Source organism: Grampus griseus (genome assembly GCF_964374135.1).
Source record: "Grampus griseus genome assembly, chromosome: 1".
NCBI lineage: Eukaryota > Metazoa > Chordata > Mammalia > Artiodactyla > Delphinidae > Grampus > Grampus griseus.
This window is the reverse complement of record NC_139017.1, coordinates 116,413,509-116,426,783: the sequence shown is the minus strand read 5'-3', so window position 1 is coordinate 116,426,783 and position 13,275 is coordinate 116,413,509. Positions and strand designations below refer to the sequence as shown.

Below are 13,275 nucleotides of genomic sequence, written 5' to 3'. Positions count from 1 at the left end.
TGTCAATTAGAAACCCGGAGCAATCAGTACACACTGATGTTGTGCGTACCTACCATGCACTCCACTCTGCCTGAAAAGCCCCAGAGCAGCCTTCACTTAATGAATGACGCCGTGCCACGTCCTATGGTAAGGACTGGGTTCAACCCCATGCAATTGCTACTTTCGCAGGTCAAATATTGGCAATTTTAAATGGCTCAACCTACCACTGTGTACATTTTAATTCTATCAAAGTGGAATGAGGCATCAATTATCCTCGGCTAAAAATGAGAAAAGTGAGACTTGCAGAGGTTAGTGACTTGCCAAGGTCCCATAGCTAACAGGTAGTGTAGACAAGCCTGACCATCCTATGTGGGTGCCCTTGGCCACTCTGCAGTGAGGGAAGGTGACCACCCTCGGTGCTCTCTGTCTGGTTCGGAAGACAGAGCTATGGCTTAGGAAACTCCCAGAGTAAATACAAGACTGTATATACGCAGCACTAAATTGGATCCAGTTTTCTGAGACTGCAGGGAGCCAGCGCGTCCAGTTCAGAGTTAACAGAGAGGAAGGGCAGAGGCTCTGGGGAAAATCTAACAGTGCAACTGTCCTTCAGAACATTCTTGATTATCATTTTTTTGTGCACTTGCTGGCCTGGGCCTCCGGCCCTAATTACATTATCTTCAAACAGCAACTGAGAGATATTTCTCATTAAACATGAACAGGGAAATGTTTAACTTGTAAGAACGTAGGTGTTCAGAAAGTACATCACTGGTTCAGGATGTTGAAATGAGCATTGTCATTGGCGTTGTCCCTGGTGGACACCATAGGGCCAGGCCTTCCACAGGGCGCGAGCACAGTGGATGAGCTTGAGGCTTTCTTTACATTTCTGAAGATACACTGACTCAATTTCTCTCCCTCTCCCCTTAAAATGGGAGAAACTCTCATAATTGTCATTTCAAAATTATGGCTTCTAAGGGGTTACAATTTGCATGTCTTTTCTCACATGATTCTTGTACGATGTCTATTTAGGATAAATATATTTGTACAGCATCCAAGAACACTGATACATGCTTAACTTCCAATAAGGTGAGTTAAGAGCATTAAAACTAGTGTCACAGCAAATTGTAGTATAGTCTTTTCTTCAACTTGGGGGTAACTTTGGATTCAGAAAGACCTGGGTTTGAAAGCATGACTTCATTACTTGCTAGTTATGCATCTTTGGGCAAATTTTTCAACATCTCTGAGCCTAGGGTTATCATTATTTGTAAAATGGCAGTAACAGCAAGCTTGCTGGGTTGATATGACGATTTGATCTATTAATATCAGTAAAGCCCAGAGCCCAATGGTCAACAGGTCACCGCTGGCTCTCTTTCCCTGTTGTCCAGTACTCCCTGTCACCAGTCTGGAAGAGAATGTAGGGGTGGATGAGGTAATAGCAGAAGGGATGTATTCCGGCACAGGAGGGAGAAGAGCGAAGATGGCAGCCCTCGGAGGCAGGGAAGTGACCTGCTGGTGCCAAGCGAGTGTTGCCGCTGATGGGGTCCTTCTCCCCGTTCTTGCAGCCCCTGAAAATGCACTGCAGGGACTGCGCCCTGGTGACGAGCTCGGGGCATCTCTTGCGTAGCCTGCGAGGCCCCCGGATTGACCAGACTGAGTGCGTCATCCGCATGAATGATGCCCCTACGCGCGGCTACGGGCACGACGTGGGCAATCGCACCAGCCTCAGGGTCATCGCGCATTCCAGCCTCCAGCGAATCCTCCGCAACCGCCACGACCTGCTCAACGTCAGCCAGGGCACCGTGTTCATCTTCTGGGGACCCAGCAGCTACATGCGGCGCGACGGCAAGGGCCAGGTATACAACAACCTGCAGCTCCTGAGCCAGGTGCTGCCCCGGCTGAAGGCCTTCATGATCACGCGCCACAAGATGCTGCAGTTTGATGAGCTCTTCAAGCGCGAGACCGGCAAAGACAGGTACAGAGGCACGGGCAGGGGGTGCGCGGGGTCTAGGGGAGGGTGAGGAAATGCCCTTGCTGGCTGATTCAACAAAAGCAAAGCTTTTTTTTTTTTTAATGTTATGTCAGATAAGCTCATCTCCTTAAGCTTCTTTTTCTTTAATTTAATTTTTAACCATTTTTAAAATTGAAGTATAATTAATTTACAGTGTTGTGTTAGTTTCAGGTGTATAGTTTCAGGTGTTAGTTTCAGGTGTATAGCAAAGTGATTCAGTTATAGAGATATAATTTTTATATATATTATATATACACATACATATATTATATATATATTATTTTTCAGATTCTTTTCTACTATAGGTTATTACAAGATATTTAATATAGTTCCCTGAGCTCTACACTAGGTCCTTGTTATTTATCTATTTTATATATAGTAGTAGTTAATTCCAAACTCCTAATTTATCTCTTTCCTCCGCTATCCCCTTTGGTAACCATAAGTTTGTTTTCTAAGTCTGTAAGTCTGTTTCTGTTTTATAAGTAAGTTCATTCACATTATTTTTTTAGATTCCACATATACGTGATATCATATGGTATTTGTCTTTCTCTGACTTACTTCACTTGATATGATAATCCCTAGTTCCACCCATGTTGCTGCAAATGGCATTCTTTTATTTCTGAAAGCTTTTGCTAAGTGCTTTTTGTTGTGACCACACTGCTCACGCCATCTATAGAGCTCACCGGTAGGGCCCTCCTGGAGACTGGACTGCTGAAGCTGAATTTATAGGGCAAAGTGAAAGGAAGCACTGAGACATTTATACAGATAATTCAGGGCCAAATCCCTACTCTGGAGGATGAGGCAACACTGCTCCTGGCTTACACTGGTAGTAAGTGCAAGAGAATAGGTTTATTGCATTTTATTTTACTTGTGTGAACACGAACCAGAAATAAGTGTATAGGGTTATTTTTCTCTTTCAAAGGCAAATATTTATTCAGTCAACATATATTTATTGAGTACCTACTACTTCCCTGCACCTGGTACTGGGGATATACACAGTCAGAAATAAGGCAGATCTAGACCCTGCCCTCCCAGAATATAGTCTTAACAGGGCCAGCAGATATTCACCAAGTAGTGGCCAGTGAGCTAGGTCATGTGAGGGGAAGAAAACGGTGCTACGACCAGTGGGACAGAGAGACCTGCCGTAGTCTAGGACAAGGCTTACCAAACTGCTGCTTACAACTCAGTAATGGAACATGAAATGTATGTATTGAGTCATTGCAAGATTGTTTTTAATGTAATGGAAAGAATGGAATAAAACAGACAATATCAGCATTCATCTCCTATAGTAAGTAAGGCAAAGTATTATTTCATGGGATAAAATTTGTTTCAGTTTTATACACAGAAATATACATATACAGGGTCTTCTTTTGAAGTGATAAAATTGCCCTGGAATTAGATAGGGATGATGAGAGCACAATTCTGTGAGTATATTAAAAAAAACTAAATTACACACTTTAGAAAACTAAAATGAAATGAAAACCATGTACAATACATGTGAGCATATATGCTCAATCATGAGGCAAAATGTATTTCTGACTATAGGTCAAAATCTTTTGAAAAGCACTGGTCTAGAAGATGAGGGTGTGATGGAAAGACTTTCTCCAAAAGGTGTATTTAAGCTGAGACCTAGGCCAATAAGTATTTATCCAGGTAAAGAAGAACCTGAGAAGGGGAGAGAGAAACATCCTTATGGGTATAAGAGCTCGGAGGTGAGAGGACTTCCAGGGGGCTGGAGAAGAGTCCCTGTGGCTGCAACAGGAGTGCTGGCGGGGAGTAGCCAGAGAGGAAGCAGAGATAAAGGGTGGGGAGCTGGCCGAATCTAGGTGAAGAAAAGGACAGCTATAGATATTGAAAGGAGCCATGTGCTGTAGTCCAAACACACAGCTCTGAGTTGGAATTCTTTGTCCCTCACTAGTTATATGGTCTTGGACAAGATATCTAACATTTCAGTGACCTCACATGTGACAAGGGCATAGTGACTAGGCCTCGTAGGACCAGTCTAATAATTAAATTTCCTCATTTCCTTAATTCTAAAACACATATGTTTATAATTAATACACATTTAATGATGTAATTTACCCCCTCCCTTACAAAAACTGTTCCTGCATCAATTTCTTATCTTAAAACTAAAGAGATTCGATAAGTAAAGAACGTGAAGTACTAAATCCTTTTGGCTATCGCTTAGGCAGCTCATTATGAAGAACAGAGTTTTAAAGAAAGACCAAAGCCCAGCATTCCCAAATTCTTTGCAGGGAAGAGCTTTCTTTTTAAATCCTTAAAACCTTGTGACCATTTGAGGGCTGGTCCAGGCAAAAGTGGGCATGGCATCTGATGGACTGAGGAGAGGTGGACCTGGCCACTGGCACTGTGGCCTCCTTCCCTGGAAGCCCAGGTGATTCCATGGTTAGCCCAGCCAGTAGATCACATGGGGGATCCTGGTCACCATCACACGCTGTCATGAAATCCAGTCACTTACTGTCCTTTAAAAACCACAAATAAGAAAAAAAAAACATACAAATAACAGACTGTTGCTCATTTGAATGAGTTATTTAACCAGGAGAGCACTTTTTAAGAGAAGGAGAATGAGGGAAGTTATTTACAGTTTCATTTTTTTCTGGTTGGAAAATTCAAAATAAGTAGAAAGACTCTCTTCAATAGAAAACACTTCTCTCTTTTGAGTTTAATGGTTGTTTGCTAAATGTAAGTATTCCTGAAACACTGCTGCAGCGTTAGCTATTTAGGATATTTACACATTGCTCTGGGTCTTCTTAAGGGATTAAGTTGAAAACTTGGAGACTAGTCATTACATCCTTACATCTTTAGGAAACAACCTCACGTCAAGACATAACCCACTCACTAAATTCATTAAATTCTGACCAGTGAAAACATTTTGCTCAATAAGCCTGTGTCCTCAGTGAGCCCAGATGGTAAGAGACAGGTAAAATTTCATGGACTGGCTACCAGGCTTCTCATCCATCTACTAGAATCCATGCAGTCCCCACACAGGGAATCACACTGATGGATTTGTAGGATGCCAAAGTACACTGTCAACATTTAGAATCTTTGTGCCTCTTACCTTTAAGAAACTGTCTTAGGGGCTTCCCTGGTGGCTCAGTCGTTGAGAGTCCGCCTGCTGATGCAAGGGACGCGGGTTCATGGCCCGGTCCAGGAAGGTCCCACATGCCGTGGAGCAGCTGGGCCCGTGAGCCATGGCTGCTGAGCCTGCGTGTCCGGAGCCTGTGCTCCGCAACGGGAGGGGCCACAGCAGTGAGAGGCTCGCGTACCGCAAAAAAAAAGAAAGAAACTGTCTTAAATAAGCTAATATTGTATTGACTCAATATTCTCATGTGTCCACATTCTTAATCTTCAGTCTACTCCAAGCTAAAGAACAAAGTCAGGAACAGCCCTTCAGAAAAAAACTATTTCTATAAACTAAAATACAAAACACTTAGGGTCTAACAGTATTGCCTCTGTGTATGTTTTTCTTGAAACCTAACAAAACAGTGGCATGGATTAAAGATACACAAAGTATGGAATATCTAATTTTGCAATCTCACAATCAGGACATTCATTTCCGGCTAATATTTTGAAGAAATGAGATAATTCAATAAATTTTGATTTATGGAAATTTCACCCTACTTAAAAGTGGAGAAAAAAATGTCTCAGGAACAATCTGCAATTAAGAAGCATGACAAATGACATAGATGGCCAAGTGGTATTCTTTGATATTAGAAAGTAACTGCACTTGAAAATAACTTTATAATTGAACAGGGTACATTAGGAAAATATGATTCAGAACCAATATTATAGTAATTAGATAAAAGAAGTATAAATGAAATAACTGCAGGAAGAATATTTCCATAGATATTATAAATGAGATTCTGGTGGAGCAGAAAGGCCTTTAATTGTAATTTAGTGTGTACTATAGCATTATCAGCTTAGTGTGTTACTTCATCATATAAAAGAATATCTGGGGCTTCCCTGGTGGCACAGTGGTTGAGAGTCCGCCTGCCGATGCAGGGGACACGGGTTCGTGCCCCGGTCCGGGAAGATCCCACATGCCGCGGAGCGGCTGGGCCTGTGGGCCATGGCCGCTGAGCCTGCGTGTCCCGAGCGGGAGAGGCCACAGCAGTGAGAGGCCCGCGTATGGAAAAAAAAAAAAAAAAAAAAAAAAAAAAAAAAAGAATATCTGATAATTTTCCCTAATTAGCACATGACAGCTCTTCATATTCCTTCATTACAGCTGATTCAGTGTAAAAACACTAGATATTCCTTTGTTGGAAAAAGAGTTCAAATCTTTTTAGAAAGCACAAAGCAGTTACATTTCTATAGCCTGTGATCCCAAAAGACTACTATTTCGCAAGTCCGGGGAATTTTAAGTGGCACTTTAAAGAAAGGTTCACCTTAGTTTCTTTAGTCCTCCACTTTTTATTCTCCCCATTTTTACCCATTACATCTTTTCCTGTAGAGTCACATCCCCCTATATTTCAGGTTATGGCTTGTGATTTCTACTACATCACACAAAAGAAAGCCAAAGTTGTAGGGAAGTTTCTGCCACTGGGAAAAGCCCTCTTAGTGTTTCCTACAACTCAAAAGCATAGGGACATGAGTGTGATTCTTGGATCAGGAATCTGGAGGTATAAGTAAGCTGTCATTCTCCTCCTGGGCTCCACATCATTCCAGTTATTCACTCTCCCAGTTTAAGTCTAGAACAACCTGCCATCTCAAGGTCACAGCCTTGGTGAAGACAAGGTCTAACTTGAGGCAAGGCACTGCCTTCTCTTCCCCTCCCCCATTCAGTCAGCTCTGCTCTGTCCCACCTCCTCCAGTCCCAAAGTTCTTATGAATTTAGAGCCCTGGTGAAAAACAAGGGAGATTGTTAATACCTATGTAGGCTGGAGGCTCCAGAATTTTCTAATTACAGTGAGTCCCCTGCATATGAAAACTTCCCGTTCTAAGAGTGTGTTCATAAGTCCAATTTGTTCGTAAGTCCAACAAAGCTAGCCTAGGTACCCAACTAACACAATTGGCTATATAGTGCTGTACTGTAATAGGTTTATCATACTTTTCACACAAATAATACATAAAAAAACAAACACAAAAAATAAAAAAAGTTTTTAATCTTACAGTACCGTACCTTGAAAAGTACAGTACAACAGCTACATACAGGAGCTGGTATCGAGTGAACAGGCAAGAAGACTTACTGACTGGAGGAGGGAGAGGAGGTGGGAGATGGTAGAGCTGAAGGATCGTCAGCAACAGGAGATGGAGGGCAAGCAGCAATGTCACTCATGCCTGATGTTGATGGTACAAGTTCCATTCCCTTGCTGGATTCAATTCTATCTACCCTCTTGAAAAAAACAATCCAGTGATGTCTGGGTAGTAGCTCTTTTTTCCTCATCACAGATGACACCCTGGGCTTGTAATAAAGATACTGTACTACTGTACTCTATACTGTACTGTACAGTAAAGTACACAAAAGCACAACCACTTGTAGAGGATGCACGCATGTGACTATGTATGCCAGACACGTGAACTAACTTATGTGATTGGACATGCGAACGCACGTTCACATCTTTGAAAGTTTGCAACTTGAAAGTTCGTATGTAAGGGACTTACTGTACTGCCCTGACTACTGACGATGGCTCCTACACAAGAGCCAGTAGCAGTGTTGGAAGGATATCAGTTGTTTTGTGTGTGCTAAAAAGCACTGGGAGTAATGGTTGAATTATTATTTCATTTGCTCCAACCTAGTAACCAAGAGGCGAGGAAGGGATCTTGATGTATCAACACACCAGACTAGATAACTTTTTATGATGTTCTCTCCTTTAGTCCTCGAAATAGCACAGGAAGATAGAGCTTCCCATGCTTGCTTTCTAGATAAGAAATCAAGGTTCAAAGAACAGCAATAACCTGCCTCAGGTCATTTAGCTGGTGAATAACAGAAACTAGTAAGATACAAATCCATGCTATTTCCACCTTGAGAATATTTTAAATGTACTTCCTGGGATATTACTGGATCTGGATACAATGGAATGGAAAATAAAAATGAGTAAAGGAGTTAAGAACTAGAAAGTTGAAGCCACGAACTCAGGAATGACTAAATTACCCATTCCTGTCAGGTAGGTGACAAAACAAAAGACATCTTAAAATGTCTTTTTTGGTTGTTATTCCTTATGCGAAATGGAAATAATGCAAACTGCTTAACAAAAACTCTTCCTTTTCAAAGAGGGGTGCTACGCAGTGCAAGTAGAAAAGCTTTCCTGCAGCTCTTTCATTCACATCACATACGGTGCTATGGCTGGGCAAAGTCAGACAGTCTGACCTTGGGGATAAGGTGTTTGAAACTGGCTAATGATGCATGCCACAAGCACTGAAAAAAAAAGTAAATGCAGCAACCCCCAAAGAATTGAAATTAATATCCACAGCAGCATAGCATGGTGGACCGAGTCATCCTCACAAGTCACATTAGACCTTGATGTTGTGTCTCCACGATTGCCCTTAGACTTGGTGTGTGGTTGGGGCTCAATACAGATGTTTGATTGGGCAAATGAATGAATGTTGGAACCCACCGATTTATTCCTTAAATTCTGTCCATTTTTGGTCATTTAATAAAAATTTTCACAGGGCTCGGACTGTTCTGAGGTAAAATAAAGCAAATGCTCAATTACACGTAAGCATCCCTGTGTCCCTTTTCCTCTGGTCATTAGCCCATTCCCAAATGAATGTACTCCTTCTAAGGAAAGACATTCAGTCACGATGTTGGTGTTAATTAGTCTAGTTGAAGGCAAGCTTCTACCCTAAGATCATTTGGTCAATCAGTTGATCAATTGATAGATAAAGACAACTGTGTTTATTCACATTTAGTAAGCTCTTTGTTATCCACCCTGCGTGGAGCAAAAAAGAATACTTATAGCTAGTCAAGTATTCTAGTTAATAAAGAGCCGACACACGAGGATTGTCATCTTACAAGAAATTGAGTGGTAATAATTCGCACTTAAACATTGAAACATTGATCATCATCTTTGACTATGTAGAAGTCCCTTGAGAATCCACCATGATGGAGTACTGACATCATTTATCATATTATCATGGAATATGGTGGTATGAGTAACAGATTTCTATCTGCTGAAGTTCCAGCTTTAGCAGATAGAGAGAGAGTGAGAGAGAGAGTTTACCAAATGGAGAGAGAGAGAGTGTGTGTGTTTACAGTCAGCCTTGTTCCAGAAAAGGTTTAAGATGGAGTGGGTATAATGATTATTTTACCAGCTTGCACACTTAACTGTTGTTCCTTCCAGGAAGATCTCCAACACTTGGCTCAGCACTGGCTGGTTCACAATGACGATTGCCCTGGAGCTCTGTGACAGGATCAATGTTTATGGCATGGTGCCCCCAGACTTCTGCAGGTAGGATTTATTCTGCAAATGTAATTCATCAGCAGTGTTGTGCAGTGTTTATAAATATCTGATTCCAACTATCAACCATGAAACATGTCTTACTGTCTTCTTGAAGCAATTAATTAACATGTCCCAAGTCCTGGTTCTAGAAACAGCAAACGGCATTTAATTATGTGATATAAAATATTGAAAGTTTTTGTTTGTACTGCTGGAGAATTAATCCATCTTGTGGGCTTCATTTATCCTCTGAATATTTATCAACCAAAAGTAATGCAGTAATTGGCATAATATTAACAATGAACAAGCATTAAGAAATATTCGTTTTGGGGACTTCCCTGGTGGTGCAGTGGTTAAGAATCCGCCTGCCAATGCAGGGGACACGGGTTCAATCCCTGCTCTGGGAAGATCCCACATGCCGCAGAGAACTAAGCCTGTAAGCCACAACTACCGAGCCTGAGCTCTAGAGCCTGTGAGCCACAACTACTGAAGCCCGCGTGCCTAGAGCCCGTGCTCCGCAACAAGGGAAGCCACCGCGATGAGAAGCCGCGCACTGCAAATGAAGAGTAGCCCCCGCTCACCACAACTAGAGAAAGCCCGTGCACAGCAACAAAGACCCAATGCAGCCCAAAATAAATTCATTAATTCATTAATTCATTAAAAAAATATTAGTTTTATTCTCATTTGAAAGGAATGTGATAATTTTTAATGAATTAAAGAGGGCAATTTCTTTGACGGTTAAGGCCTGTTTTCCAAAATTAAAATATTCCTCTTAGTCTCTTTCCCTTTCCACATCAGTAGCCTCGGTTTGTGTTTCTAAGACCAAAAGCACAGGCATAATTATTTTGATGTAATAATAATTTCTATTGCTACCTTAAGTTACCTCCTGGCATGTGCCCAGGTAGAGTTCGGTGTGTACTAACAGACACACTGAGAAATATTCAGGGCCTGATTTGTGGAAGGCCGATTGAAATTCACCTGTAACCTAAAGGAGCGATGCCAATAAAATCAGAAAGTTTCCTAGTTTTCAGGCATGCCTGCTGACCTGCACATGGCCTCAGTCATGATATTTAAATGGTAAGATCTGGGGTGGGAGGGCATTTTAAACTTGTTCATTAAAATTTATGCCTGCTTATACCTTCATGTGTTTTAAACCTAACAACTTCTCAAAGTCTGTGAGCCTTTAGGCAAATTCTACCATTTGGAGGTTTGATGCAAGAATGATGAAGCATACTTTATTGTGCCATTATCACTGTGCCACTTTCCTCCCACCCTTTTTAATCCAAAGACCACACAGCAGCAGTACTAGTTTATATGTAAGAGTCAGGTCACAGGGGAGAAGGAAAGGGGTGGACAGAGCAGGCCTTTGAAATCTGCCTGGACTCATGCATCCCCAGGGAAGACATGATGTAGTAAGGAAGTGGGTGGAGTCTGGACGCAGACGGCACAGGTTCAAAGCCCAGCCCTGCCACTTACTAACCTAGTGCGACCTTGAGTAGGTCACTCATTCTCTCTGTGTCTCAGCTTCCTCGTCATTAGAAGTGGATGTGATGATAATAATAGACTCTGTCTCAGAGTATTGGAGGTGGATTAAATAAGTGAATACATGTAAAGTGCTTTGAACAGCACCTAGTACATGGCCAGAGTGAGCTTGGACCCTCACCCAGTTCCTCATCACTTAATGCACTGGCCTTGTTTTCCCCTTTAACAACCTCTGTGCAAAAAAGTAGGTAAGATGGTGTAAAAAAGCCAACTGCCTCCTTAAACCAACAGGCTAACAAAGGCAGTGGCAGTGGCCCCTTTGGGCATGCAAACAGCCATCAAAGCTGATGGTTAGACGGCAGATATAATTATGTAATATTGCCCTTAGGGCACCGGAGAAAAAGAGCATGAAGAAATTGAAATGTTAATGACTTAAAGTGTTCAAGGAAATATTGCACTTATTATGGAAAACAAATGAAAGGCAAGTTAACCTGTCATTTCTCTTACTCAGATTTAGTTCATCACAGCTTCGTGCACTTAGGATGGGAACAATTTATACGATGACACTAGCAAGGAAGTCAAGATACCGTCCATGCACCGTATGTTGGCAGCCGCTCTGAATTTCTGTTCCTCAGCCACCATCCCAAAGGTTCAACAGTTGTTCTCATAAGATGATTTTGGCCAGGACTCATCAGAAGGATCCCTAACCCCAGTGTCCTATCAGAGAGAGTGAAGAAGTGTGCTGGGCATCCTCTGCTGCAGAGGGTTAGGCTGGTGACAGCATCCTCTTCAGTCCTGATGCCCGTTTAGGAAGGGTAAGAAAGGAAGGAGCAGTAAAGATTGATTCCCAGGTTCCTTTCATCTTCACGTCCAGGACACATGGGCTGAACCACCAGGCACCCAGTTCCTACCGGTGACCTTGAACCTTGCTGTCCTCATCTGCAAAATGGGCATAAGAAAATAATAATAAAAGGAAACAGGTCATGGTGAGGATTAAATGAGATCATGGCAGTAGAACGTTTGACACAGTGCCCAGCACACAGTTAGTGCTCAGGAAAGATTATTAATAACATTAGTGTTACTAATACTTTAATATTATACATAAAATATATAAAATAATTATTAATATTATCCTAAGCCCTTGAGAATTGCCCTGAAAGGTACCAAGAATTTTGGGAGGGGTTCAAAGAACAGGCCACAGCTCTTGCTTCCTGGAGGCTTACGATAAGCCTTACCCACACAGAAATCTAACAAGCACAGCAAAGCCACTTGGAGTCAAAATGACTCTTGCAAACAGTATCACCACCAGAAAATGAAAAAGCAACTTATAAGTTAATCCAGCTACTAGTCTGATCATTCCCCCTTGGTCTTGATTTTGAAAGAAGCTAAGAACTCTAAGACCAGCAGGGTACACGTGTCATGAGCTGTAGGACTTAGGGAGATAAGATATCACCGGGGCCAAAAGTGGTAGGGAAGCTTTTGTGAGATGACAGACCTCATGCTGGTTGAGTCCACCAGAATATACACACCTCGAGGGCAGAAACTTTTGTGTGTTGGGATCACTGTTGGAGCCATGGTGCACAGGACAGTAGATCAGTACCGTCCTGACCTATAGCAGATGCTCCGTACATACTGAGTGAATGAATGGCCCTGTCCTCTCTCTCTCGTGCTGTAGTCAAAGGGTGTTTATATGACTGAAAATGAGCCATATTTCTCAAGGTCAGAAGCTATGTGACCTTGAGAAAGTTATTCAACCTCACTGAGCCTTAGTTACCGTGGGCAGGTTAATAATGACCGTCTCAGAAGCCGTAGTTTCCATGTCTGCAGATGATGATGACATTAGTGCTTACCTCACGGGGTTATATGATAATTCCATGACATAATAGATGAGGAATTCTTGGCACAGTGCTGGTGTACATTAAGTGTGGATAAATTTACGAGGAGAAAGGGCTCACTCATCTGCAGGTATGCACCCATGAGCACATTTTAAGGAGCTGTCTGGCGAGCACTAATGAACGGTGCTTTGTTGGCAGGGAGGGCCAAGGACACGAAAGGCTCCCATGTGAATTGGATCCCACTTTCCCTCCAGCTCCTTGCAGGACACCCCACGGGCTGCTCACAGCAGACTCCCCCATTCTGTGGCTTCTTTATGCCCAGTCTCTCACTGGAATGAAGAGTTAGGCGCATGGGGTCAGGGTTCAGCAAACGAAAGGAGAGCCAACTGCTCTTTTTGGGTAAATTAACCTTTCCAGACTTTGAGATACAACTAGGATCCTCAAAAGAAGTCATTTACTAAACAAATCACAGAGACTCTGATTCATTCACCTAACTTGTGTTGGGCACTTAGGGACATAATCAAAGATGAATGAGACAGGGTTCCCGCCTTTGGTCTCCTGCGTGTCACTTGGACAC

The 13,275-nt window shown here is 42.3% G+C and overlaps 1 protein-coding gene across 2 annotated transcripts in view; it reads left to right on the top strand.

Annotated features, from left to right (window-relative positions):
• ST6GALNAC5 (ST6 N-acetylgalactosaminide alpha-2,6-sialyltransferase 5) overlaps window positions 1-13,275 on the top strand; it is a gene marked incomplete at both ends in the record, with an annotated part of 177,491 nt that overhangs the window by 152,713 nt on the left and 11,503 nt on the right. The window contains 2 exons of one of the 2 annotated variants that reach the window (XM_082667006.1): window positions 1,539-1,948; window positions 9,286-9,393. In XM_082667006.1, the coding sequence (XP_082523132.1) occupies window positions 1,539-1,948; window positions 9,286-9,393 (518 nt within the window). Of the gene's footprint in view, window positions 1-1,538; window positions 1,949-9,285; window positions 9,394-13,275 lie in introns of those variants that run through there. The other variant, XM_082667007.1, reaches the window with a different exon arrangement.